General features: G+C 46.9%; 3 protein-coding genes across 3 annotated transcripts in view; 2 read left to right on the top strand and 1 right to left on the bottom strand.

Annotated features, from left to right (window-relative positions):
* LOC121835355 (proteasome adapter and scaffold protein ECM29-like) overlaps nucleotides 1–651 on the top strand; it is an 86,894-nt gene extending 86,243 nt beyond the window's left edge. Inside the window, exon 46 of the mRNA XM_042289483.1 lies at nucleotides 356–651. Within this exon, the coding sequence (XP_042145417.1) occupies nucleotides 356–498 (143 nt within the window). The 3' untranslated portion in view covers nucleotides 499–651. The remainder of the gene's footprint in view (nucleotides 1–355) is intronic.
* Nucleotides 571–23,399, bottom strand: LOC115321433 (protein aurora borealis). Its single transcript, XM_040221481.3, has 11 exons — nucleotides 23,108–23,399; nucleotides 21,385–21,622; nucleotides 20,424–20,521; nucleotides 10,018–10,148; nucleotides 8,616–8,675; nucleotides 6,992–7,048; nucleotides 6,783–6,924; nucleotides 4,964–5,048; nucleotides 3,772–3,886; nucleotides 3,226–3,282; nucleotides 571–1,967 (listed from the first exon to the last, which is right to left on the bottom strand). Exons 1-11 carry the CDS (start codon nucleotides 23,134–23,136, stop codon nucleotides 1,738–1,740), a joined length of 1,242 nt encoding a protein of 413 aa, XP_040077415.1. The 5' UTR covers nucleotides 23,137–23,399; the 3' UTR covers nucleotides 571–1,737.
* A 439-nt stretch (nucleotides 23,400–23,838) lies between these two features.
* Nucleotides 23,839–27,605, top strand: LOC115321447 (mitotic-spindle organizing protein 1). The gene is made up of 3 exons (XM_029981673.4): nucleotides 23,839–24,004; nucleotides 24,139–24,311; nucleotides 27,492–27,605. Exons 1-3 carry the CDS (start codon nucleotides 23,908–23,910, stop codon nucleotides 27,516–27,518), a joined length of 297 nt encoding a protein of 98 aa, XP_029837533.1. The 5' UTR covers nucleotides 23,839–23,907; the 3' UTR covers nucleotides 27,519–27,605.
* The last annotated feature ends 279 nt before the right edge of the window (nucleotides 27,606–27,884 follow it).

Genomic DNA, 27,884 nt, shown 5'->3' with positions numbered 1-27,884 from the left:
AACGACCTTTCGCCTGCCATTCTGCCTGACCAGCGCGCCCCCTATAGTTTGCTGGAGTTGCGAATATGGCAGCCACAGGGGAGCATGCCATATGCAACGTTTAATCATTATGTTGTAAAAAAACATCTTGGAATGTTTATGCAACCATCTTTTGAATAGTACAGGAATGATTGTAGATTTTTTTTTTTTCCTTGCCAACATTCAAAGAAAGTGCATTCATCTACAATTAAAATCGGACACCATCCGATCACATCTGTGATTGGACTACAGTATCTCGCCAAACAAATTTTGGTGGTCAGTCTTCTCGTGGAATGTTTGTAGTTTCAACATTGGCCCTCTCTTTTTTTTTTTGCAGCGGCAGATGTAGTCTGGGTTCTGACGCCTTCGTCCGCAAACAAGCTGAAGAACTCCGTGGCAACCATTGCAAAGAAGGACAACAACCTCGAACTGAAGAGCTTGGCACAGGACCTAGCAGACCTAGCAATGAACACTTGTTGAACTGGCAGCGTAATATTTCTAACGAGTTTGCAAGCCCCCTCTGTGATGGTAGAGAAAAATGCCAAGTACAGGTTGACAATTTAAAACCTCTTTATACACGGTATATTACATGAATGTGCTTTGTCATATTAAAACATGCATGGTTCTAGATGGGATGGTTGTGGCAGTGATTGGGAATGGCTGGGTGGGCAGCAATGAAACGCTCTGGAACAGACACAAAAATAGTTGAGGGACGGTTGGAACATCGCATTTCGGGATACAGGCCGTTAGCAAGATGCGACAAGCAACGGGCACGCTCGTCATTTCAGGAACCGATCGTTATTCCGCCTCAAATTAGCTTGGCACATGTGGAATGGTGGTAAGTACTAAGACCCCTCTAGCCATTGCCGATTTGTTTATTATTTTTTTGTTTCGGCATTATGACTCGTCGTAGGTTAAAGAAAATAAAAACTTAACACAACTTCTTGCTCAGACATGCAGAGTCGTTCAAAGGGGTGCTTCAGTTCCTCTCGCACAATTAGAATCTAAGTACTCTCCACACTACTATAGAACAAAGGACATGCCAAAGGCACGGCAACCACTGACAAGGTTTCGGTTGTCCCGCCTTCAACATGAGCCTCTCGCCTGTTCTGCAGCGTTTTGATTGCACGTCCTGCCTCAAAGCTCGGGATGCTCAACAACATTTAAAGGCAGAACGTCCGGAAGCAGTTGCAGTGAGCGACTACTTGTAAAATTGAGTCGTTTTAAGGTCCGGTCCGCACATTAAGGTTTGAGTGTGGTCGACTGCTCACGTTAAGAGAACGTGCTGGCGCCATCTATCGGGTGGCCCCGGAACACATCCGATTTGCTCGTATTTTGTGCGTCATTCTTCCACCGTGTGCGTGAAATAATTCTGACAATGTTGTACATGATTGTTTCTCATGAATAGTGCGTAGACCTGATCCTGCAAATACTGGCAAACCTTCAGTCTAGCAATACACGGGTTGGAAGTGTGCCAGGGATACCCGACAGATGGTGCCAGCAAGTTCTCTTGTTGTACATGGTTGCAAGGCGGTCGGTCACACTTCAAACGGAAATGTGTGGGGCCGGGCTTAGGACCCCTTGAGGTAGAAGCTAGCGATGTAGGATTGCATTCTCGAAAGCTTTCGGTCGCCGGCAAGAAACGTCTCTATGAGAGTCCACGTAGGCACGAGATCTTCCACATTCCGTTTTGTTGAGATGGTCTAGGCAGAGCACGCGTCAAAAGAGCTCGTCGTGGCACGACGAGGCGTCCGGGCCGGTCGCCATCTCGTCGGAGTTGGAACAGGATGCCGAGTCACTCTTGTTGGACTCTAGGTTGTCGGGCAAGGCGGGCCGGCACGGGCTGGTTGCCATCGCGTCCTGTTCATTGGAGATGCCGATCGACTGGATGAGGGAAGCCCTTCGGGACGACGCCGATCGGCCGCTCCTGGTGACGGTCGAGACCGTTCCTGAAAATGGATAGTTTGACACACCCTTCAGCGTGGCTTCCGAGCTGAAGTACCAGAAGTCTCTCCAGCATGGCTTATAGTACCGGAAGTCTCTTCAACATGGCTTCCAAGCTGAATCAAGTACTGGAAGTTTTTCTTCAGCATGGCTTTTAAGGTGGAAAAAGTGCTGGAAGCTTCTTTCTTATGGCTTCCAAGCTGAAGAAAGTACCAGAAGTCTTTCTTCAGGATGGCTCTCGAGCTGAGGCACTACCAGCCTTTCTTCAGCATGGTTTCCAACTTGAATATCAGAAGCCACCATACACACAACATAAAAAAGGGGGTCTGCTTTTTATTAGTTAAGAAGAGCGCTCATGTTTAGATTTTTTTTAAGCTTGAGCAGCAGCTGATGGACTCCTACCTTTAAATATTTTTACAATAAATCTGTTCAAGTTTTACAAACATTGATAAACAGATCAGGGAAAAAGTTACAAGTGCTTGGTACATGATTGTCTAGCTATGTATGCTTGTCTCGGTTAAGGGGCAGCGCAACGATTTTCGGACTGGCCAATTAACTGCGGAAATTAATCTGTGTCAACTATAAAACGAAGAACAGAAAACCGTATTTTCTTACGAGCACTACTTTTTATATAAAAAAATGAAACAAATCGAAGGTCAAAGTGCCTCTCAACTCTGCACGTCGCCTTTCGAGTGACATACTCTGGGGGATCAGATGGTTTCTCCCGAGGTTCTCTCTCCAAAGACCTTAGCCGCTTCCTCCGTGATTATCGACTTTTAAAGGATTAGCATCGTCGAAGATCAGTTCATTATGCGAGTAAATGCGCTATTTTGAATGGTGGTGGAATGATTGTGCTTAGCCTGTGTACAGGCCATTGCAAGGAGCCCGCAATTTTTCTGATTTTGTTTTTAATACATTTTTACACCCTCTAAGGCTGTCCCATGAGAAGAGAGATACTACTTTACTTGAGACACTGTAAAAATGTCTTGGCAGTTGCAGTGCCAAAAACCACCGGGAAGCTCTCCACCTCTTTGACACTCAATTAGCCTCATTTCTGGCACTGATGACCTGATGGCAACCGCGAATGTGTATCTTTTTGTGTGTATATGAAATTCTGCTGGTTGTCTGACCCTACACAGGATCTGCTTTAGTGGGCCAGCACAATTTGTATGTACCCATAAATAATGTATTTTATTCTAAAAACAAAAAAGGGAATGAAGAAAGAGTAGTACGCTACATTGAATTGTAATGTGTTACACTTACGAATGAATGAAAGCTTGGGCGTCTCCACACCAAAGAGATTCCGCTGTAAGGGTGTCCCTGACAAGAAAAGAAACGAGAGGTGCGTTGAAAGTAGGGGTGTGAGAATTTCACATTGATTCAAGTGGTACAGTGTTAGTATTACTAGTTTCAACACTACAAGGAGAACCGGTATGCCCTGCACTCTAAGGAATCCAGTGTGTCTGCTTTCCCACTTTCCCGGGAAAGTGGATGCACTAGAAACTTTGGAGTGGCTCTTCCTTGCACTGCGAAAGCCATGAATGATGCAGCACAATCCGATTCAAACCGTTAAAGCTCGTTCACACTCTTGCAATCGAGTACGGCCGAGAGAGACAAGACCAGTTTTTAATCTTCTTACGACGTCTTGGGACCAGCTCCGCAGCAGCGTGCCTGGTCCTAAGAAGTCGCAAGAGGCTTAAAAACCGGTTTCGTCTCTCTCGGTCGTACTCGGTTGCAAGAGTGTGAACGGGCCTTTATTCACACACTTTTGGAGTTGAGAGCACTCCACCCAAACAAGTGAACGCTTACCAGGGTTCCTGACACTTCGCTGCCTGCAAATGGGGGACAACTGCATGCCCTCGCTGTCTGGAGTGCTGCCTTCGCTGCAGCGCACTCGGCCGATGGGACTCGAGCACATGTTAAGCTGCAAGTAGAAGGGTGCTCGGTAAAAACCACAAGCAAGAGCCACTAATTAGGCTATGCTCGAGGTATTGATGGAGTTTTGACATGCACGTTCCTAGCTGGAGCAAACATTTCCAGAAATCTGTTTTTCAGCTTTGAACCTGTTCTGTATTTTTAACACCAATAGATGTTTATCATTTAATTTGTTTTCTTTCTAGCTGATCTTGTATTTTTAACATTGACTGACGTTTATCAGTGTTTTTTTTTTGTTGTTAAAACCGGAAAGTATATGGCATATTTATACTCAGAGAATATTTTCTCACAAGCAAACGGTGGTGCATAAAACTGGGCAAAGGTTTGGTGGTACAGGGCCAAAAAACATTCTCCGCTTCATTTGGTTACTAAAGCCTTTCTGGTCACACATCGTCAGACTGAAAACTCTGCCACGTTGCAAAAAAATAAAATACTATACTTAATAAGAAAAGAACAGTATGAATATATAGACCAGGGGTGGCCAGGCTGACCGGCCTAAAAGCTGCAAACAAAACCATGAGACATCTAAGAGCCACGGGAGGGGGGGCGGGGTGCTAACTTTTGTTCAGAGCAGTAAACGAAAGTTGAACTACTTTCTATCTATCCGCATCAGAAGCAATCCAACTGTACGTAATGTAGCAGTAGCACAAGACCACCGAACTGCAACCTGTCTTTCGATTTAAAACGTGTTCCATTTCTCTTCTTTTTAGGGAAGTGCTCGTGTGCCGGGAGGGAGGCGGGAGAGTGGGGGAAGGGGGTTAGGTAAGGGAGGGAGCCGCGAGCCACACTTTAACACGCGAAGAGCCGCATGCGGCTCGCAAGCCGCAGCTTGGCCACCCCTGATATAGACACAAAACGCTGCATCTGCATGAGTGTTTTGTGTATCCATGTCTACTATTTGTCCCCTTGACTTCATGCCGTCGTCTTTTGACCAATTATTCCAAATGAATACCTTCAGTTTATCTGTTTCAGCTAATAACAGCCTATTAGTTCTTCAGTGCTTAGTTTTATCTACTACTCGTCTGTCAAAATATTTTAATGCATTGTTACAATAGTCAAGCTTTACCAGAACAGGCGTGATGCAGGGATCCAGTTTGTCTTCTGCCAGGGGAATGGGACTTGAACAGACGCTCATGTTTTGACTGCCCGTCCTGCAATTGGAGAAGGAAAAAATGTATCGGTGATTATTCCCAAATAAAATTGCTTATTTGTTTAAAAGGCAACTCCAGTAATTACGAGAAAGTTGAGTTAGTGGGTGGTTGTATATCCCGAGGCAATAATGAACAGGTCTATGTCATTTCTTTAAAAAAAGTGCAGTATTTTTTGCGCAATCTTATTTTGAAGTTTACTATGAACCGAAACTAAACCCTTGCCTGTGGTGGGCGACATTACTCCTGTGTTGTCACCTACGTGCCCTAAATATGTGGTACAAATCGTGATGTCGCGTACAAGGTGGCTGGGTGCAGCACGGCGCAAGGGCGAATGTGTCATCTGGCACGATCGGCAGTCTTACACCCGACGACGCCTGCACTGCCGTGGGCGCAGCTTGTTTTAATGCCGAAACAAAAAAAAAAAAGTTTTCCCAAGGGATTGCTTTGAAAACATTAGTAGAAAGTGAAGTTCAGTAGACCACACTTAGGTATGTTGCGATGGGTTTGTGGAAGCGTGCCGTGCTCAATGTCGCAAACTGGCTCTCGCACTTGACAGACGCTGCCAGCGATGATGCATGCTTGCACGAGAGCGCATGTGCGTTCCGCAAATCAGGCAAGGAACACACGAGCGATGAAAACATGCGCTGCGCGGCAGTATCCATAGCAACCGGTCCTGGCATCCCTACGTCACTTTCTCACTGCACCGCGGAGCTAGGATCTGGTTGGTTCAGAGAAGGAAGCGCAATGCGCCTGTGGAGTGCCTAGTGGCGAGTGGCGAATGCCACGCGGCACCCAGTTTCATTGCTCACGTGTTCCTTGCTTCACATGGCCAACGATGGGTGCACTGCTAGCACCGCCAGTAGGATTTGCTTGAAAAAGTATGAAACAAGCAAACAAATCTTCCTGGGCACGACATGGATAGTGCAGGGTGGACTGCACCGACGCGGTGGTATATACTGCGCTGCTGGCTACATGCCAGCTGGGATTGGCATGTTTTGGTAATGTGAACCTCAAACTTTGTTTGCCAGTTTTATCAACTTTTTTGTCAACTTTAGGCGGAGTTAGATCGACATACTATTTGGCATGCGGTCTCTTAAGGCGATGCTAAAGAGAATGGCATTGTTGTCTTAATATTAAAATGAACCGTAGTTGCCCTTTGAGACTTATCATTTTGGTGAGGCTAAATATACTTGAAAAAGGGATCTTGCGTGTAAAGTCAGAAATGTGCACAATGCACCCGTAATGGCACCCATCCACGCTACTCGCAGGGCTAGTGGAGTGGCTTGGAAAAGGAAACAAACCGTCTGGTTCACGCTGCTACCACATATTGTAACACAGATGGTCAAATCTGCTAGACCTGCTTTCAGGTGCTGATTTTTAAAAAGGTTCCAAGTTTTTGTACCTAGCAGTGCCATATGCAAGTGCCAGCATCAACACGACAGTTTGCTTCCGTGCGTAGGAAATGAGCTTTTCTTTTTTATCTTGCATTTCTTTTTTTAGGAACCTTCACTCACAAAACTTAAGTATGATAAAGGCACAACCTAAAGATAATTTCTGCAAAGTTTCGTTACACTGCATTCATTGGCTAATTTATACAACTTTTTTTTATGACCAAATAGCACTCTGGAACTGCCCGTAGACTTGAAAGGCAGCCCATAAAAGCGTTCTGCTTCAGAAACAAGACTGTCGATCCGCCGATCTATGGCGTCTCTGAAGAACAGAGGAAAACCGTACCTTTCCGGAGTGCGAGCCCTATTTTCGACGGCGTTGCAGAAGAGCTTTCGCCTCATGGAGTCCCTTGTGCTGTTTGGATTCGAAGCCGGACAGTTCAAATCCGTTTGGTGTTCTTGGCTGCGATCGAAGGTGAAGTACTGGGCTGCACGAAGGATCGACAAAAGGCCATTGGGTTTCACCTTCAAAACAAGGTTTTAGAGCAGCCTTACCAAGGGCGGCCGTGATGTCCGCGTCTGGGGGTATGCTCAAATCTGTTTGGCTCCAAACTAAAAAAAAAGAAGAAAGACACCCCCAACAATGGGAAATGGCATCACATATTAGAATGTACCATAAGGTACTACCAGGTTACATTGAGAAAACGAAACCCGGTTTTTCAGCTTGCGTAAATAAACTACACATTACAGAAAGCTGAAAACTCCGTGAGAATGTGACGCTAGCGGTGGTGATAAAATGCGAAAGTTTGAGCTGTATCAAAAGATACAAAATAAAAAAAAAACTTCTCAATAAGCCGACGCCCACCTGAGCCTAATCATCAAACCGTAATTTAAGATTGGGGCCACCTGTAGCCTTTATTTCAGTGAGAAAACTGAGACAATACTGTTTTCTGCCATGCTGACAAGTTTTTTTCACTGACATAATTGCTACAGGCACCAACAGTCTCAAATTTTGGTTCAATGAAATTTAGGTTGTGGTGAATGCTGGCTCATAAAAACATTGTTTTTTCGTTTGTATGTCTTGAACCAGGTAACGTCATGTGTTCAAACTTTTGAATATTATCATCACCGCTAGTGTCGCATTCTCACGGAGTTTCAGCTTGCTGCGATGTATAGCTTATTTATGCGGGCCGCAAAACCAGGTTTCATTTTCTCGATCGAACCGTACACTCTATAGTACTAGTTTGTATCATATTATGTGCAAGCGAAGCCAAAGCTACGATCACATTGTCCTGAACAACGCTTGCACTGCGCAAGTGCACATGTTTGGCAGGGAAACTGAAATTCCAGTGCTTGCCTTTGCAGGTTCTGCAACGCTCATACCTAAAGGTTGACAGCAACCTTCACTTTCAGTCCTACAACATATGAAATGCAGTACTTAAAAAAACTATTGTTTTAATTTTTTTTAGAAGACATCAATATATATATATAAAAATATAAGTAATGCAACAACATCAATTTTCCTGCCAAATTTAGCGGGGAAACTGAATTGGCCTGTAGGTGCCGTGACGTGCGGTCACGCGACAGCAATTTTGCCCGCGGGGAAACCGAATTTGTGTACAGATCATATGACATCAATTTCTGCACTAAATTTAGTGGGAAGTACACAAATGGACGGACAAATTTCGACGTCTTAAAATGAAATGGAGTAACAGCACAAGTGGTTTGCCTGTACAATTCAAACAGTAGTCCAGAAAATGGCGGTCAAATATTTTAACGGAACGCCTACGCAATGGTACGCAACGGAACGTGGATTGAGCAAGCACCTGTTTGCAGTGTGTCAGACGGTGGACCAAGCAGCGATCCGGCAATAATCGCACCGTCTACCTAAGAGCATTTTCTTACGAGTGGAACGGGGCCCATTCGTCCACTACGAAGCCGCGGTCCCACTGCCAATACGTTGTGCAAAAGACAGTCTGCAGACAGTGTGCGAGGCACGCGTCTCCTCCTCGTACCACTGTCCCGTCGCACCTGTTGCGCGAGAACCGTCTTTAGTTCGAAGCATCGTGAATGAAACGCGTCAGCAGATACTGCAGTCGTTTCGTCTGAAGCAATCACCGCGTCTCCTGTACGACGTACGAGCAGTTTGACTGCGGTGGGCACGGCAGCGAGGACTCACCTGTTTTGTGACGACGCCTTTCCTCTACGGTGGGTGGGAGAGAGAACCTCTCTCCACTACCTGCGGAGAAACGACATCGGTGGATGCTGGGGGAAACGCTGTCACAATCCCGTCGTGCCCCGCTTCGCCGCAACGTGCGAAGGGCCTCTCCGAAGCCTAGTCACGTAATAGATACGTAATGGCGCGAATGAACGGGTGGTGTCTCTCTTGAGTCCGCCGTGAACAAGGGCGGAAATTGTCAGCAGAATAGGCTTCCCCATGGAGATGACAAGTTTGTCGCATAATTTATGTCGAACGCGGTGCGACATTTGTGGTTGTTTTGCTCGCTTTATGGCCAAACTTAGTACTTTACAGTGTGATTGCCCGGTACGACGGGTTAAGTCGCCACAATTGAATTTGATCCATAGGCACAACCAACCAAAAAAAGCTACAAAGCTGCAATGAAGCTGGGGAACTGCATCTAATCGTTCGAGCCAAAAAGAAAAAAGTAGCGTTTTGATTCGGCCATAATTCGCACGATATGCGGTGATCTCTGTTTTTGCCCGTTCGGACATCGTAGTGAGTCGTTTTGCAAATGGCACTGGGATCCCACATTTTACCTACAGGGCCTAGGTTTAAGAAAGGGAGAAATCCAAAGCATGAAGTGCGTTTGCAACTTGGCGGCGGACACCTTATGCACAGATTGGATGCACGTGCGCGCATTATCGTTTGGCAAGGAGGATTGCGTGCGCAGGGGCTGAGCACAGTCTCTGCACTGGTTTTACCTTTGAAGCAAGAAAGAGTGGTTCTCTTTTGCAGTTAGCCCAGCTTCATGCCTCTCAAGAGTTGCAGCTGGCATCCTTCGACAGAGTCATTCACACTTATAATTCGGGTTCAGTGTTGCCGCAGTTTATTTTGTTTTAATTTGGGGGGTTCGTTTTAGGAAGGGGGGGGGGGGGTATTTTTTCCCCACAGACTGCATTTTTTCAATATAAATTTTTGGCGCCGGCCAAAAACATTAGGGTTTATCGGGGCTCGTATTCAAGAAAAATAAGACACAGGCATGGGATTCCCTAACTTCCAGGGAACATACACACAACCCAAATAGTTGTAAAACACTCTCATACTGATAAGAGAAGCAAACGAGATAAGGGTAGCGATTCTCGAAGAAAACAGCGGCCTCGCGGACAGTTTGGAGCGGGTTGTACCCTAGTTGACACACAGTAGAGCTGTAGTTAAAATTTTCTTCCCATAAAGTTATTTTTTTTCTTGTTCCTTATTGAAGGACAACTTAACTTGTGTGTGTGTGTGTGTGTTTTTTTTTTTAGTTTTCCCAGTTTTTTTAAAAAACGGGCTAACAGGAAAACTTATTTATACTGTCCGAGAGTGTACTCTACATGACGCAGGCACGCTGTTGCCCGACCTGAGTCCTGTAGCCGTCGTGTCAGCCGGGTTCTGCGGTCCTGGGGTTCCCATGGAGAAGGCACAATGTCGTGGCGCGAGAAGAACGCCTCGATCGCCTGTTGAGACTTCTCCTCGTACAGCTCGTCGTTTCTGCGAGGAAAAGGGATCAAACTAAAATACATGTCAGGATCCTGATAATAACATTGTCTTAATTCTGGCACACTTTTCAACTATCTATTAATCCACATGTGCCTATTTAAAAGTATACTGTTTGCTCACTAAATGGAGGTATCTTTTTTCACGGATTGCACCCGCTGCACTCCTCGTGACATGTAAAATGTGGTAGATTATTTCCAAGTTACATATTTTGCACATATACTCTATACAGTATACGTAACCTATTTTATGTGCATTTATTAAAAAAAAAATCCCGCGTGATTGCTTGCAAGTGAGCTACGATGGTAGTGCCCTTACTCACGTGGGATTTTTAAAATCTCGCACATTTTCTTTAGGGCTCAAAAAAATAAACGGCACAATGAAATGTTTCTTAACACGCTCTACAACTTTTGCATTAAAAGGTTAGGCATTTAATCTTTATTAATTAACCAGTTTGGCACATTACAGAAAATATCTCGACAGGACTGCAAACAATACTGCCACGAAAATAACCCCTGGAGAAGGGAAACAAGAGGGACAAAGGACAAGCACAAATCTCCAAACACAGCTAAATGACTGGTGCGCGACCGAAAAAATCTGCCTGGTCCGGGTATCGAACCCGGGACCTCTCCAGAGATTTCTGTTTGTCCTTGGTCCCTTTTGTTCCCCCTTCTCCAGGGATTATTTTCGTTCTTGCCCAGCTCGCTTGCACCTCTGCATTTAATTGCATTATAAACAATACTGTGTTGGTTTGACTTGCGCAGCATGCACCAGACTCTTTTAAGACTTGGTGCAGGTTAGCTGGTACAGTAAAGTTGACATTTGGGCTAGTTGGTAGTCTAACATATTGAGGTATTTAGCGCACAAGGTAGGAAGAAGAAGGACAAGACAGAAAAGAGCGCTACTCACAACTACGTTTAGTAATAAAAATGGAAGAGAAAGAAAACACCTAAATAATCCGCCGCGGACTCGTGCACCTGCCACAGCCCCGTGAATGATAGCGGCTAGTTCATCCAGGCTCGTGCGGGCCCTTCATTGTTTGTTCAAGGAATTTCCTTTCCTTGTTTGTTAGTGTAACGGATTCAACGCTAATACAGTTCCTGTCCTCGCGAAGGATGTAGAAGGCCTCCAATACCTCGCGGGTCAATTTGTCTTTGTTCTTCCCCAGGATGTTGGTCTCACGGAATAATGGTCTGCATGTGCATTCCCTGCAATGGAGAGGAAGATTTCCGCCCACTGTAGCCTTCAAGGAGTAATCATGCTCCCGGAGGCGGTCATTGAGGCATCTGCCCGTTTGGCCTATGTAGCTCTTGCCACACGAAAGAGGTATCTTATACACGACGCCCGAAGCGCATGGTAGGAATTCGTTTGCATGCTTCTTGGTGCACGTGGGTTTTGTGGTACCCTCAGCATGCGCATTCACTCTATTGCAAATTTGGCTCATTTTTTGTGGTGCTGAAAAAACTACTCTGACCCCATAGCGGCTTGCGACGTTCTTTAAATTATGGGACATCCTGTGAAGGTACGGTATTACAACTGGCCTTGTTTGCTTGACACTGGTCTTGTTGGACTGGAAGCCTTTTGCCTTCTTGACCAGAGCGTTCGCCACATCCACCAGTAGGGCTGACGAATAGCCGGCTTTTGTTAGCCTCTCTACTTGCGTGGTGAAGCTGGCTGACATAGTATGGCGACAAGACTTCCTTAGTGCCGAGCCCAGACACGTTAGAGCTATGCCCCTCTTGATGATTTTTGAGTGCGCCGAGCCGTAGTCTAGAATGGCTTTCTTGGAACGTGGGCTGTACGACCAACAAACATGGGTGTCCCCCAGGTGGAGTGAAAGATCCAGGTACTGAAGTATGTTTTCTTTGGGCACCTCAAATGTAAACTTAAGGCCGCCTCCGTACTCAGCAAAGGTCTCCATAATGTCTGCTACTTGTATGTTCATACGTTCGTCATCTTGAAGAATTACCAGGAAGTCGTCAACATACCTGGCGACCTTGTTCACATTTTTACCTTCAAGCGCACTTTCTATCACACAGTCCACTGCTCCCAAGTAGATGTCACTAAGGACTGGGGCAACGCAGGAACCGATACAGACTCCTGACTTCTGCAGATAGCACCCATCCCGCCACCCAACTATCATAGACTTCAGGTAGAACTGTAGAAGCTCCATAAAGCTCTCAATGGGTACTCCGCTGGAACTTCGGAAAGCGAGCTCTCCATTAGCTTCTATACAATCCTTCACCGAGGTCAGTAGCTGGTCGTGTGGCAAGGAGTAAAAAAGATTCTCCACGTCAATGCTGAAAGCGGTTCTCTTCTCAGGACCCCCTAATCGGAGATATTCCACTATCTCCTCAGAGTTGGCAACCCTGAAGGGGTCTCTAATGCTTAGGGCGGACAGTTGTTTTTGAAGATAGAAAGCAACTTGCTTTTGCCACGCTCCCTTTTCTGTGACAATGGCTCGAAATGGACAGGCCTCTTTATGTGTTTTTACGCTGAAGAAGACCTCGAGGTGTAAGCGCTCTGCTTTCCCAACTCTTGCGGCTAACTGGGTTAACGCTAGCCGCTCACACAGATTTTTTGCTCTATCTCTGGTTTTCTTCAGGGCGACTTGCACCGGTCTAAAATTTTTCTCAATAGCTGCCCTGGCCTTTTCGTTGTACTGGCCATCTGGCAACACTACAAAATGTCCTTCCTTATCAGATAACAGGACGCGTAGTCCATTAGTGACCATGTATTCTACCAAGGGCCTAAACGGTCCCACTGGTCCTCTTTTTTGCGGAACCTGAAGGTTATCCACGCACTCAGAGATGCACCTTGGTCGGTCCTCCTCTACTGTCCGGTATGCTACTTTCTTGGCTAGTGTGACCAACTCCGGTGGGCTCAAGACTGGCTCGTAGCAAAACTTAGGGCCTACCTCCAACCGCTTGCCAACATCCGGTGGAATCGTAACATCACCTAGGATTGTGAACTTGCCCGCCTGGGAGGGAACCTTGTCTTTCTTGGTTGGTAGATGGGGTCTAATGCTTTGCCAGAGGAACTCCGTAGCATCTCCCGCTGACTTGCTCATCCTACGGAAGTATCTTCGTTTTTGTCCATCATTGCCAGTACTCGAAGCACAGGCTACTCGCAGGCAGTCTCTGAAATATCTTTCCTGGCGCCAGTATTCCGATCGCAGCACACGGCATACCCTTCTCGTATGCCCAGTCGATGGAGCAAGGAAGCCGCACACACCTCTGAGTTCCACTGGGCAGGTACCTCTTCGAATGTGCCAAGAGGCCACCCGGGCACTACACACACAACGGGCGATTAGGTTAACAAGGATACATGGATCCGAGAAAGGAAGGTTGAAGCTTACAGGAGAAGTGCCCGATGCAAAAGAAATAAACTGCAGTAAAGTTGACATTTGGGCTAGTTGGTAGTCTAACATATTGAGGTATTTAGCGCACAAGGTAGGAAGAAGAAGGACAAGACAGAAAAGAGCGCTACTCACAACTACGTTTAGTAATAAAAATGGAAGAGAAAGAAAACACCTAAATAATCCGCCGCTGACTCGTGCACCTGCCACAGCCCCGTGAATGATAGCGGCTAGTTCATCCAGGCTCGTGCGGGCCCTTCATTGTTTGTTCAAGGAATTTCCTTTCCTTGTTTGTTAGTGTAACGGATTCAACGCTAATACAGTTCCTGTCCTCGCGAAGGATGTAGAAGGCCTCCAATACCTCGCGGGTCAATTTGTCTTTGTTCTTCCCCAGGATGTTGGTCTCACGGAATAATGGTCTGCATGTGCATTCCCTGCAATGGAGAGGAAGATTTCCGCCCACTGTAGCCTTCAAGGAGTAATCATGCTCCCGGAGGCGGTCATTGAGGCATCTGCCCGTTTGGCCTATGTAGCTCTTGCCACACGAAAGAGGTATCTTATACACGACGCCCGAAGCGCATGGTAGGAACATAGGCCAAACGGGCAGATGCCTCAATGACCGCCTCCGGGAGCATGATTACTCCTTGAAGGCTACAGTGGGCGGAAATCTTCCTCTCCATTGCAGGGAATGCACATGCAGACCATTATTCCGTGAGACCAACATCCTGGGGAAGAACAAAGACAAATTGACCCGCGAGGTATTGGAGGCCTTCTACATCCTTCGCGAGGACAGGAACTGTATTAGCGTTGAATCCGTTACACTAACAAACAAGGAAAGGAAATTCCTTGAACAAACAATGAAGGGCCCGCACGAGCCTGGATGAACTAGCCGCTATCATTCACGGGGCTGTGGCAGGTGCACGAGTCCGCGGCGGATTATTTAGGTGTTTTCTTTCTCTTCCATTTTTATTACTAAACGTAGTTGTGAGTAGCGCTCTTTTCTGTCTTGTCCTTCTTCTTCCTACCTTGTGCGCTAAATACCTCAATATGTTAGACTACCAACTAGCCCAAATGTCAACTTTACTGCAGTTTATTTCTTTTGCATCGGGCACTTCTCCTGTAAGCTTCAACCTTCCTTTCTCGGATCCATGTATCCTTGTTAACCTAATCGCCCGTTGTGTGTGTAGTGCCCGGGTGGCCTCTTGGCACATTCGAAGAGGTACCTGCCCAGTGGAACTCAGAGGTGTGTGCGGCTTCCTTGCTCCATCGACTGGGCATACGAGAAGGGTATGCCGTGTGCTGCGATCGGAATACTGGCGCCAGGAAAGATATTTCAGAGACTGCCTGCGAGTAGCCTGTGCTTCGAGTACTGGCAATGATGGACAAAAACGAAGATACTTCCGTAGGATGAGCAAGTCAGCGGGAGATGCTACGGAGTTCCTCTGGCAAAGCATTAGACCCCATCTACCAACCAAGAAAGACAAGGTTCCCTCCCAGGCGGGCAAGTTCACAATCCTAGGTGATGTTACGATTCCACCGGATGTTGGCAAGCGGTTGGAGGTAGGCCCTAAGTTTTGCTACGAGCCAGTCTTGAGCCCACCGGAGTTGGTCACACTAGCCAAGAAAGTAGCATACCGGACAGTAGAGGAGGACCGACCAAGGTGCATCTCTGAGTGCGTGGATAACCTTCAGGTTCCGCAAAAAAGAGGACCAGTGGGACCGTTTAGGCCCTTGGTAGAATACATGGTCACTAATGGACTACGCGTCCTGTTATCTGATAAGGAAGGACATTTTGTAGTGTTGCCAGATGGCCAGTACAACGAAAAGGCCAGGGCAGCTATTGAGAAAAATTTTAGACCGGTGCAAGTCGCCCTGAAGAAAACCAGAGATAGAGCAAAAAATCTGTGTGAGCGGCTAGCGTTAACCCAGTTAGCCGCAAGAGTTGGGAAAGCAGAGCGCTTACACCTCGAGGTCTTCTTCAGCGTAAAAACACATAAAGAGGCCTGTCCATTTCGAGCCATTGTCACAGAAAAGGGAGCGTGGCAAAAGCAAGTTGCTTTCTATCTTCAAAAACAACTGTCCGCCCTAAGCATTAGAGACCCCTTCAGGGTTGCCAACTCTGAGGAGATAGTGGAATATCTCCGATTAGGGGGTCCTGAGAAGAGAACCGCTTTCAGCATTGACGTGGAGAATCTTTTTTACTCCTTGCCACACGACCAGCTACTGACCTCGGTGAAGGATTGTATAGAAGCTAATGGAGAGCTCGCTTTCCGAAGTTCCAGCGGAGTACCCATTGAGAGCTTTATGGAGCTTCTACAGTTCTACCTGAAGTCTATGATAGTTGGGTGGCGGGATGGGTGCTATCTGCAGAAGTCAGGAGTCTGTATCGGTTCCTGCGTTGCCCCAGTCCTTAGTGACATCTACTTGGGAGCAGTGGACTGTGTGATAGAAAGTGCGCTTGAAGGTAAAAATGTGAACAAGGTCGCCAGGTATGTTGACGACTTCCTGGTAATTCTTCAAGATGACGAACGTATGAACATACAAGTAGCAGACATTATGGAGACCTTTGCTGAGTACGGAGGCGGCCTTAAGTTTACATTTGAGGTGCCCAAAGAAAACATACTTCAGTACCTGGATCTTTCACTCCACCTGGGGGACACCCATGTTTGTTGGTCGTACAGCCCACGTTCCAAGAAAGCCATTCTAGACTACGGCTCGGCGCACTCAAAAATCATCAAGAGGGGCATAGCTCTAACGTGTCTGGGCTCGGCACTAAGGAAGTCTTGTCGCCATACTATGTCAGCCAGCTTCACCACGCAAGTAGAGAGGCTAACAAAAGCCGGCTATTCGTCAGCCCTACTGGTGGATGTGGCGAACGCTCTGGTCAAGAAGGCAAAAGGCTTCCAGTCCAACAAGACCAGTGTCAAGCAAACAAGGCCAGTTGTAATACCGTACCTTCACAGGATGTCCCATAATTTAAAGAACGTCGCAAGCCGCTATGGGGTCAGAGTAGTTTTTTCAGCACCACAAAAAATGAGCCAAATTTGCAATAGAGTGAATGCGCATGCTGAGGGTACCACAAAACCCACGTGCACCAAGAAGCATGCAAACGAATTCCTACCATGCGCTTCGGGCGTCGTGTATAAGATACCTCTTTCGTGTGGCAAGAGCTACATAGGCCAAACGGGCAGATGCCTCAATGACCGCCTCCGGGAGCATGATTACTCCTTGAAGGCTACAGTGGGCGGAAATCTTCCTCTCCATTGCAGGGAATGCACATGCAGACCATTATTCCGTGAGACCAACATCCTGGGGAAGAACAAAGACAAATTGACCCGCGAGGTATTGGAGGCCTTCTACATCCTTCGCGAGGACAGGAACTGTATTAGCGTTGAATCCGTTACACTAACAAACAAGGAAAGGAAATTCCTTGAACAAACAATGAAGGGCCCGCACGAGCCTGGATGAACTAGCCGCTATCATTCACGGGGCTGTGGCAGGTGCACGAGTCCGCGGCGGATTATTTAGGTGTTTTCTTTCTCTTCCATTTTTATTACTAAACGTAGTTGTGAGTAGCGCTCTTTTCTGTCTTGTCCTTCTTCCTCCTACCTTGTGCGCTAAATACCTCAATATGTTAGACTACCAACTAGCCCAAATGTCAACTTTACTGCAGTTTATTTCTTTTGCATCGGGCACTTCTCCTGTAAGCTTCAACCTTCCTTTCTCGGATCCATGTATCCTTGTTAACCTAATCGCCCGTTGTGTGTGTAGTGCCCGGGTGGCCTCTTGGCACATTCGAAGAGGTACCTGCCCAGTGGAACTCAGAGGTGTGTGCGGCTTCCTTGCTCCATCGACTGGGCATACGAGAAGGGTATGCCGTGTGCTGCGATCGGAATACTGGCGCCAGGAAAGATATTTCAGAGACTGCCTGCGAGTAGCCTGTGCTTCGAGTACTGGCAATGATGGACAAAAACGAAGATACTTCCGTAGGATGAGCAAGTCAGCGGGAGATGCTACGGAGTTCCTCTGGCAAAGCATTAGACCCCATCTACCAACCAAGAAAGACAAGGTTCCCTCCCAGGCGGGCAAGTTCACAATCCTAGGTGATGTTACGATTCCACCGGATGTTGGCAAGCGGTTGGAGGTAGGCCCTAAGTTTTGCTACGAGCCAGTCTTGAGCCCACCGGAGTTGGTCACACTAGCCAAGAAAGTAGCATACCGGACAGTAGAGGAGGACCGACCAAGGTGCATCTCTGAGTGCGTGGATAACCTTCAGGTTCCGCAAAAAAGAGGACCAGTGGGACCGTTTAGGCCCTTGGTAGAATACATGGTCACTAATGGACTACGCGTCCTGTTATCTGATAAGGAAGGACATTTTGTAGTGTTGCCAGATGGCCAGTACAACGAAAAGGCCAGGGCAGCTATTGAGAAAAATTTTAGACCGGTGCAAGTCGCCCTGAAGAAAACCAGAGATAGAGCAAAAAATCTGTGTGAGCGGCTAGCGTTAACCCAGTTAGCCGCAAGAGTTGGGAAAGCAGAGCGCTTACACCTCGAGGTCTTCTTCAGCGTAAAAACACATAAAGAGGCCTGTCCATTTCGAGCCATTGTCACAGAAAAGGGAGCGTGGCAAAAGCAAGTTGCTTTCTATCTTCAAAAACAACTGTCCGCCCTAAGCATTAGAGACCCCTTCAGGGTTGCCAACTCTGAGGAGATAGTGGAATATCTCCGATTAGGGGGTCCTGAGAAGAGAACCGCTTTCAGCATTGACGTGGAGAATCTTTTTTACTCCTTGCCACACGACCAGCTACTGACCTCGGTGAAGGATTGTATAGAAGCTAATGGAGAGCTCGCTTTCCGAAGTTCCAGCGGAGTACCCATTGAGAGCTTTATGGAGCTTCTACAGTTCTACCTGAAGTCTATGATAGTTGGGTGGCGGGATGGGTGCTATCTGCAGAAGTCAGGAGTCTGTATCGGTTCCTGCGTTGCCCCAGTCCTTAGTGACATCTACTTGGGAGCAGTGGACTGTGTGATAGAAAGTGCGCTTGAAGGTAAAAATGTGAACAAGGTCGCCAGGTATGTTGACGACTTCCTGGTAATTCTTCAAGATGACGAACGTATGAACATACAAGTAGCAGACATTATGGAGACCTTTGCTGAGTACGGAGGCGGCCTTAAGTTTACATTTGAGGTGCCCAAAGAAAACATACTTCAGTACCTGGATCTTTCACTCCACCTGGGGGACACCCATGTTTGTTGGTCGTACAGCCCACGTTCCAAGAAAGCCATTCTAGACTACGGCTCGGCGCACTCAAAAATCATCAAGAGGGGCATAGCTCTAACGTGTCTGGGCTCGGCACTAAGGAAGTCTTGTCGCCATACTATGTCAGCCAGCTTCACCACGCAAGTAGAGAGGCTAACAAAAGCCGGCTATTCGTCAGCCCTACTGGTGGATGTGGCGAACGCTCTGGTCAAGAAGGCAAAAGGCTTCCAGTCCAACAAGACCAGTGTCAAGCAAACAAGGCCAGTTGTAATACCGTACCTTCACAGGATGTCCCATAATTTAAAGAACGTCGCAAGCCGCTATGGGGTCAGAGTAGTTTTTTCAGCACCACAAAAAATGAGCCAAATTTGCAATAGAGTGAATGCGCATGCTGAGGGTACCACAAAACCCACGTGCACCAAGAAGCATGCAAACGAATTCCTACCATGCGCTTCGGGCGTCGTGTATAAGATACCTCTTTCGTGTGGCAAGAGCTACATAGGCCAAACGGGCAGATGCCTCAATGACCGCCTCCGGGAGCATGATTACTCCTTGAAGGCTACAGTGGGCGGAAATCTTCCTCTCCATTGCAGGGAATGCACATGCAGACCATTATTCCGTGAGACCAACATCCTGGGGAAGAACAAAGACAAATTGACCCGCGAGGTATTGGAGGCCTTCTACATCCTTCGCGAGGACAGGAACTGTATTAGCGTTGAATCCGTTACACTAACAAACAAGGAAAGGAAATTCCTTGAACAAACAATGAAGGGCCCGCACGAGCCTGGATGAACTAGCCGCTATCATTCACGGGGCTGTGGCAGGTGCACGAGTCCGCGGCGGATTATTTAGGTGTTTTCTTTCTCTTCCATTTTTATTACTAAACGTAGTTGTGAGTAGCGCTCTTTTCTGTCTTGTCCTTCTTCTTCCTACCTTGTGCGCTAAATACCTCAATATGTTAGCTGGTACACCCTGCATATAATATGCATTAACGTTCCGGCCGACAGCTGGTTACGTTGCTGCTTCGAAGAGTCGTCAACCTAAATGTTGTTTAGCTGAACTCCACTTCGTTGAATTGCATTTGAGCAATCAGCGAGGAAGCTTGCAACTCCTAATCTCCACATTCTGTCACGTCGGTACACTACTATAACCTGACCTCAACTCAAGCTTGTGAATTTTACCCAAAACACAAATCTATGGTATGTGCAATACAGTCAAATCAATAATTCTTTAGTTCTTTGTGTATGTAATTAAGGCTTGTTCACACATTTCTGTTTGACCAAAGTCGACTGTGCTACCACTGGTTGCGACGGTTTACGATGAAATAATAGGCTGGCGCCATCTATTGGGTAACTCTGGAATGTGTTCGAAGATCTGCATATATTTTATGCATCATTAGGGTTCCAAGGCTTTTTCATAGATAGCGCAGGTGCAGCTACGCAACAGTCGCAGCGCATTCGATCGCACAGTCAAAAGTAAGTGTGTGAACCAGCTTTTAGCGCAGACTCCTGCCGCCGAGATTTCCGCCCCTTGGCACCATCGTAGCTATGGCAGAAAACAGTAGTACATCGATGATTGACGATTCGGATTAACAGCATTGTTCACCAAGCACTTTCTGCTAGATGTCGGTTATCCGACGTTTTCCACTTGCCTCGTCGCCTGTTCCCGGTGTATGTGACTAGACTCTTCGTCGATGTTTGCCGGCCAAAGCACAGCCATCTGGTCGATGGACCAGCGGAAAGGTTGCTTCTGGAGATTTTGCACAAAAGACGATACGGTGTTAGCACTTCAACTTGTACTTTGAAAAGGTAATTTGTTAGTTACTTTCAGAACAAAAGTATCGAAGTTACTGTTACAGTTACCACAACAGAAAAAAGTAGCTCGTTGCAGTTACTTTAAAAATGTGACGGCATTATGTCTTAGTTACTTTCCCATAACAAGTGCATAAAGATTACTAGGTTTCTCCACGTCACTTTCAAACGTGGCTATATCTGGGCCACAACTCGTGAGAAACTAGATAGTTGCAAGTTAGCCCAAGGCGAGCATACGACACTCAGAATGTCGGAACGCATAATTTCGGAAGTGCAAGGAATGGCTGGATTGTACTCGTTCAACGATATCTTAATCCTAAAGAAACTACAAAATTCCTCGTTACTTCAGAAGAAGTAGCTGAAATACAGCTACGAGTTACATTTATAAAAAAAAGTAACGCGTTACAGTTAGGTTTGTCACCAAAAGAGTTACGATCAGTTACTCACAACACGTTACTACCCAAGACCGGCTATGCGGAGGGGATCGGTGGCCGAGTGGGCTGAAGCGCACACCCAGCTCGACGTGCGTGGAGCGAAAGCTCGCGCTGCAGAACCCAGGGATCCTGTGTTCGAGCCCCACCCCTGCCCGTTTCGATCTGGATGAGCATCGTACCGGCGTGCGGTCGTGTATCACTACTGCGTGAACATGTTAAAGACCCCAGGTTAGCAGTCGTATTGCACTGGCAAAATTGCTCATCTACAGTGTAAACCTGTGTCGCCCCTACTGGCAGACCAACCTTACGCTGTATAAATCACTAAAAATGTCCAATTTGACTTTTTGACCGGCTATGCGGCACTCACGTGGCCGGGGCTCGCTTGGGTCATGGACACGAACATTGACGGGGAGCACGAGGGCAGAGTGAGTTGCGCCGGCTCCACATCGAAGGGGGTCCACTCCCATTCTGGCTTGGTGGGGGTGGCGGGCAGGGAGGGCTCCTCCCGTACCTGGCTCGAGCTCGGCAGAGACTCCGAGTCTGCGTCGGTGGCGGTGCTAGAAAGCACGCACGCTCCGCTCCTGGCAGACGGCCTGGCTGCATTGCTGCGCCGCCAGAAAAGGGGAATGTTGTCTACGGGCGCAGTTCTGCTCACACGCCGTACAACCGCTTATACACAGCACGGAAGACACTGTGTTCGCTGTGGACGTGAGAATGGAATCGTCTGCGGACGGTGCATGTTCAAAGCATCTTTGTGTCATATGTACGTCTGCAGACAGTTTTTGTGTGACCAATGAGACGGGACTGTCAAGAAGAAACACAGCTCAAACTGCAGACTGTCTTTTTGTATGATGTATTACCAGTGTGACCTCGCGGCCTTAGAAACGTCTGTATCCTCTGGGGAAAACCACTGCTTGCTACCCTTCCGTTGGTCACGACCGTACAGTACTCTCTAGGTCGTCGGCCCAACTTTAAAGGTTGACCAATTAATAAATTGAATAAAAGATTTTTTTTTTAAATGTCTGAGGTTTTTTTGCACGCAGGTCTCTTCAGGCCATTTCGTGAGCCGAAGATTTGCAAAATAAACACACTTTCGATCGACCAATCAATCGACCTCTGAAAATTGGGCCGAGGACCTAGAAACTGCATTGTACGTCGCTCATGGTCCACTCATAGTATATGTGATTAAGCTTGCTTTTTTTTTTTTGCTTATTTAGTAGAAATTAAATATGGAGGTGTTGTGTATTTATGTTTACAGCTCACACTGCAGAACCCAGGGACCCTGGGTTCTGCATCCCTTCCTGCCAGTTTCGATCTGGATGAGCACATATGTACCGGCGTGCAGTCGTGCATCGCTACTACGTGACGCACATTTAAAGAACCCCTGGCTAGCAGTCGTGCTGCACTGGTTAAATTTCTAATCTTGCGGTGTGCAACAGTATTGCCATACTCTGGCAGACTCAACACACGCTGTTTGAACACGTACGTCTAATTTCTGCTTTGTATTCCCGCTTTTATGTTTCGCTGGCTCGTATTTATGTTCGTCTTGAATGCAGTACTGGCTTTCGTTTTACGAAGACGGGAGTTTATCGAGCGTCGCCATCAGGGGCAGATTTAGAAGGGGGGTCCGGATGGTCCTGACCCCCTTCTTGAATTCTGCATGCGTAAAGATTTAGGGCGTGCAAACGAGAAAGGGGGCGGATCTTAAACATATGATACGCTGACCAACACCTGACCCCTCCCTCAAGAAATACCTGCGTCCGCCCCTGGTCGCCATATCTTTGCATTCCAAGAATTTTGTACGCTTTCCTCTACTAGCTGTCCGTAACCGTTTATGACATGGTATAGCATTTTCTTATATATTTCTTATTTTCTTATAATTATAAGCCACCGTACACTTTCCGCTTGCCAGATGGGGTGCTTATGACAGCGTCCAACAGGTCGGTCGGTGCCTTTGAAAGCTCGGCCTTCGAACGGTACACAAAGGGCCGCGACAGAAACGAGGTCCCGGCGTACGAGACACATTGAATGACGCCCATAATAACGCGTTATCGTTGTGAACGTCGCATGAATGTTGTAAATTTACTCACCAAACGATAGAGTCTCCAGAATCAGTCATTTGAACCGAGAAGTGCGAAGCGAGGAAGGCGGTTAGAGAAAATAACCCCAGTTTGAGATCGGGGGCGGACGTTTTCAAGGAGGGGTCTGACACCCGGCACTTCGATGTGGCAAACTCAAAAGCGCTCGGTGTGCGTTCTGCCCCTCAGTTTTTGCGCTTTATAAGACGAACCCCAACAAACTCGACGAAAAAGAGCGTGCCGGGACTTTTAAATAACGCGGCCAATGAGCTTGCTTGAACGTTTGGGCAGTTTGGGTGCGTTCGTTTGGTCGCATTTAGCGAGCAGGGCAGGAAAGAGCGGAAAAAAGGGGAAAAAGCATAGAGTAGGAAGGAAAGATGCGTATATATGTCGTACCTGAACTTATAATTAATTAATTTGTGTCTGCTCTAAAATGGGCCGATTAATATTTGAATTAATTGTAGAAATGTCTAATCATGAAATGTTTATTTGTCTGTTAAGAGTTAAAACATTAAACTCGAACCCCCTTTAAAAAAGTATAATCGAACACCATTTAATAAGTCACGTGACTATAATTTTTATTGGGGCGGGAAATAGTTATATTTTTTTTAATTTATAAAATTATTTTATTGTTTTAATTACATGTTAATCGATTACGAACTTGTTTCTTTTATTTTGGTTTGACGGTTTCGACACGGCACAGTACAGATGGCGTTAGCCATACCTCAAACAAATGCAAACAAACAAAAAATAAATAAATAACGGCGCGAGCTCGCGCCATTGCGCCTCTTCTGTCAGAAACATCGTTATAAATGCCGGAACCCCGAACCATGGTCCAAACTGCTCCACCTTTCCATATGGCGAACGCTGGTGAAGATAGGGAGCTCCTGGCCAAAGAAGTGTTTGAAGGTAACCTCTCTTCTTCCGCTGTTCCTGCGCCATAACAGCGTCTGCTCAACGGGAACCCTGAAGCAGACGATCTCGATTCAGACAAAATCTCGCGCATGTTGTGACGCTGCAACGCTTGGCACTTCTAATCGCAGTTCTGCAAGAAATGTCCCAACTTCTGAACACCGGACTGAGTCCCGAAGCGTTGGCCGTCTGCGTTCAACTATGCGAGCGCGGCGCCGCTGATCCGAGGAGTCTGGCGAACCTCGTCAACGGCCTTCGGACGAATACTGCTACTACGCTCAACGGCAATTCTTCTGCTAACACGGTAACACCTTACTGCTACACGTTAAGAATATAAATACGGTGAAGCCTTCGGACACCACCCTTTCCCAAGACATTTCTCACAACTGGTAGAAGTGTCTTGGCAAACCCCGCTCCGAACCTTCGAGCAAAGGTGCTTGCGATGTTGAGAAGACTGCGTCGTACTCCACTTGTATATATCATCTCATAATCATCATCACTAGACGTGGCACCACAAGCTTCCATGGTACGGACAGTCGCCGGTGCCACGGCTCTCCTAAGCCAATAAAGATTATGATTACGATCAGGACAATTGGTTCTCCCACAAAGCCTTCCACTCTTTTCATTATAGCAGAGCCAACGCGGGAGAGGAGGAAACGGCCAATCATTCACCGATTGTACACTGGGAAGTTATCTCATTTTCAATTCACTGGACAATTGGCCCTCTCCTCCCCCCTCCCTTCTTTTACAACTCCTACACACACACATTCAATTCACTGGGAAGTTCTTTATTGTTTGAGGCAAGAACGGGATTTTTGAAGAGGAGGACATGTATGGCTAAATTTCAGGAGACAGACATATTATGTGCATCCATGCCATAACGAGATCGAAACGCTAGAGCACTTGGTTTTAAAGTGCATAGGGCTTCGCCCTGCCTTCCCTGAGGGGTAACAAATTTGGCGACGATGGAAGGATGGAAGAGAAAAGGATTACAGTCGCAAAGGGGCAATTAGAAGATTGGTGGAAATGATCTAAGGAAAATCGAATGATGTGCAACTAACTAAAACAGCTGGGGATGGGCGGGACAAAGGCGTTAACCCCTGTGCTGGGGCAACGCCGCCAAGGTTTGACCAGAAGAAAACTGGCGACTCCCACGCCGTGGGGAAAAGGCTGATGGTGATGTTTTTTCTTTTTTTGCCTGATCTGCCCAAGGTCATCCTAGTGATCATCCCATACTGGCTGGTGATAGGGGTAGAAAATTGGTTTAGAAGGGCGGGAGGAATCGCGTTTCTTTTTAGACTTGCGCTAGGTGGTGCAAGCTACCGTCCGTTACAAAGATTATAGCCATTAACATCCATCCGTTCATGGCGAGCAGGGAGCTTCGTTAAAGGGTCCTCTCCTGCTACTCTAAACCTATAACAGACTAGAGTCGCTGACAGGATGAGAACGACAGCGTGTCGCTTTCGGATTGCCAACCTCCAGCTCGCGCTTCTTGACCATTCCACCAAAGGTTCTGGGTGGCGCCACTTTATCGACTGCAGTGCCATCTACATACATCCAAACATTTCAATGGAATCGGGGTAAAAGAGGGAAAGGGCAATCACCCAAACAAACCGGCCGTCCTCCTTGGGCGTTTCAACTGATTCGGTGGTGTATAAAGGTGCATTCACACCGGTGATGTGGAGCACTCGCACGATGCAACTAGATCACATCGCAAAAAATTCCGATGGTCACACTGGCACATGCAATCAGCAAGTTGCTTCTCAAGAACTCTTGCACCGAACGCCGCCGATTGGCTCAGTCGCTCCGCGACTAGATTGCATCGTAAAAAGTCTGATCAGCCAGCGACTGCTCAAAACGCGTTGCTTTTTTTTCTCTAGATGGTCGCTTTTGCAACGAGTTATCGTGCGAGTGCTGCACATGACAAAGGCTGCGTGTTTAGCAAGAGAACGATAGCGGCCATAAGAGAGGGAGGTGAACAGGAGACGACACGCTCAGCGCTGGGAAAAGCACAGCGGTTGACTAAGAAATTAAACACCTTGCAATGACACACAACCAGACGGCCACGATTATGGGTTGAACCAAGGCAGGGCACATGCAGGGCGTTTCCAGCAACAGCCGCTCCGGCGCCAAGGCTGTGGTCGTACTTGAGCTGTGCGTGCATACTCGAGGCTCACGAGAAGTTGTCGAAGATAGGAGGCACGTGCTGGAGGCAAGGCAACTGAAACTCCCCCCCACCGTGATCATCCTGTCAGCTACCCTTGTGTGAAAATGGCCCACTAAGAAGGTAGCTGCAATTTTGATAGTGCATTTTTTTTTTCTTCTTTTAAGCAAGTCTTTTTGTTTTGGAAAAGATAGGCATTATGACAGTGCCCTAGCGAGGGATTTGGGGCTTACCCCCCTCCCCCTCAAAACACAGGAGTGTACAAAAAACATATGCAAATTTTCCGGAAAACAAAAAGTGGTGCACGACGTTGCACAAGTGGTTTATGGACGACAAACTGTTTACAGAAGTAATAGGGGCTCACCATGCATGCATAGGCATTCTCCAAATGGCAGAGTACCTACCTTCATAGAAGGCACTACCACTTCAGTACATACCATGCTGCATGCTCAATGCTGTCAGCCATTTTTCTTTCAACCAAGTGTGAACTCGCCCGTCTAATTTGGTTCCATTCTTAGGTTGTAAAACCTCATTTCCAAAACTATTGAGATGTACACAGGCGTATCAAAACCACCCTTATCAGTTTTTTGGCAGTTCCCTCATTTAATTTGATTGAAATGATTACTTATGTGCACATCTGGATTGTTTACTCTGCAAGACCTCGAAAAGACAATGAAAACATCCTCGTCATAACAAAGCTATAAGCGGAGCATGTGAGACATTTGCCGACCCTCAATTATTTACACAGAAAAGAAAAGCGCATTTTCAGAAGTGGCTTAACAAAGTAAAGTCCATTGCTAAAAAAAAAAAAATAATAAACAGTCTTGGTGGGGGACGCGTGTCAACAAAATTAATTTTACGCTAAAAAGAAAAATTTTAGGAGCAATATTGACGGCGCGAGACGCGATTTAGTTGGTAGTCACCCCCTTTCAACTCGTTTTCTGTCTCGACATTTCGGGTGCATGGAGGAGAGGCGGATCGGCTTCGTCTTCACGTTGAGGTGGAAAGGGCGAATGACCATCTCGTTGACGTCGAAAGAGCGAATGACCATTCAGTGTCGTCATGGACTTTGCGTGCAGAATTTTGAATAAATCTCTCGCTTTCATAATTGCTGAAAAAGAACTTTTTTTTTCGCTTAAAACTTGTTTTTTGACAGGTTTAAAAAAATATTTTTTTGCTTTTCAAGGGCCTTTTAGGAATTGTAGCCTTGCTTAGAAGGCCCAAAGCAGAAGCAAAAATGACAGTAGTCCAGTTTTTAACTCATAATTGTGCATACTCCCGCAATAGAATGACATTCGTCTTTTTTTTCTTGGATTCCAGCGACGGCAGGAGCACGCGGAGCGGTAAAGCCGAATCGACACCCACAGAGATCATCTCACCGTGCCAAACAGCCTCATGCAATAAAGATGACTGCTTCAGTGGATTTCCATGTTACGAGGTACGACGCTTCGAACGCGTCAACTGGTGCTTTTAGTGTTCAACACCGCCCATGCATCGAAAGCTGTCTTGAAGTGGCAACAAATTACGTCGCAGGAGCTGGCGCGGCATGGCGTCGGATGCTGCAACCCTCACGTTGGCTGTTATAGTTCCGCAAAAAATTACATACTAGCTAACGCAGGCGTCGCTGTTGCTGCAGCATTCTAACTCGTGGCCGCCGAAGTTTCCATAGACTGTCAGGCTGGAGAGGACCCACAGCAAAGCAGGCCTCTGCCG

Source organism: Ixodes scapularis, unplaced genomic scaffold, assembly GCF_016920785.2.
Source record: "Ixodes scapularis isolate PalLabHiFi unplaced genomic scaffold, ASM1692078v2 PGA_scaffold12__126_contigs__length_90152505, whole genome shotgun sequence".
NCBI classification, from domain to species: Eukaryota; Metazoa; Arthropoda; class Arachnida; order Ixodida; family Ixodidae; genus Ixodes; species Ixodes scapularis.
This window is presented reverse-complemented; position numbering and strand designations above follow the sequence as displayed.

Coding starts and splice junctions, on each gene's coding strand:
- LOC115321433 (XM_040221481.3), bottom strand. CDS start 23,136: ATGACTGATTCTGGAGACTCTATCGTTTG. Junction 20,522..21,384: donor CCCAAGCGAGCCCCGGCCAC/GTGAGTGCCGCA, acceptor CAAAATCTCCAG/AAGCAACCTTTCCGCTGGTC. Junction 5,049..6,782: donor AGGGCTCGCACTCCGGAAAG/GTACGGTTTTCC, acceptor CTCCAATTGCAG/GACGGGCAGTCAAAACATGA.
- LOC115321447 (XM_029981673.4), top strand. CDS start 23,908: ATGCCGGAACCCCGAACCATGGTCCAAACTGCTCCACCTTTCCATATG. Junction 24,005..24,138: donor GGCCAAAGAAGTGTTTGAAG/GTAACCTCTCTT, acceptor TTCTAATCGCAG/TTCTGCAAGAAATGTCCCAA. Junction 24,312..27,491: donor GCAATTCTTCTGCTAACACG/GTAACACCTTAC, acceptor CTTGGATTCCAG/CGACGGCAGGAGCACGCGGA.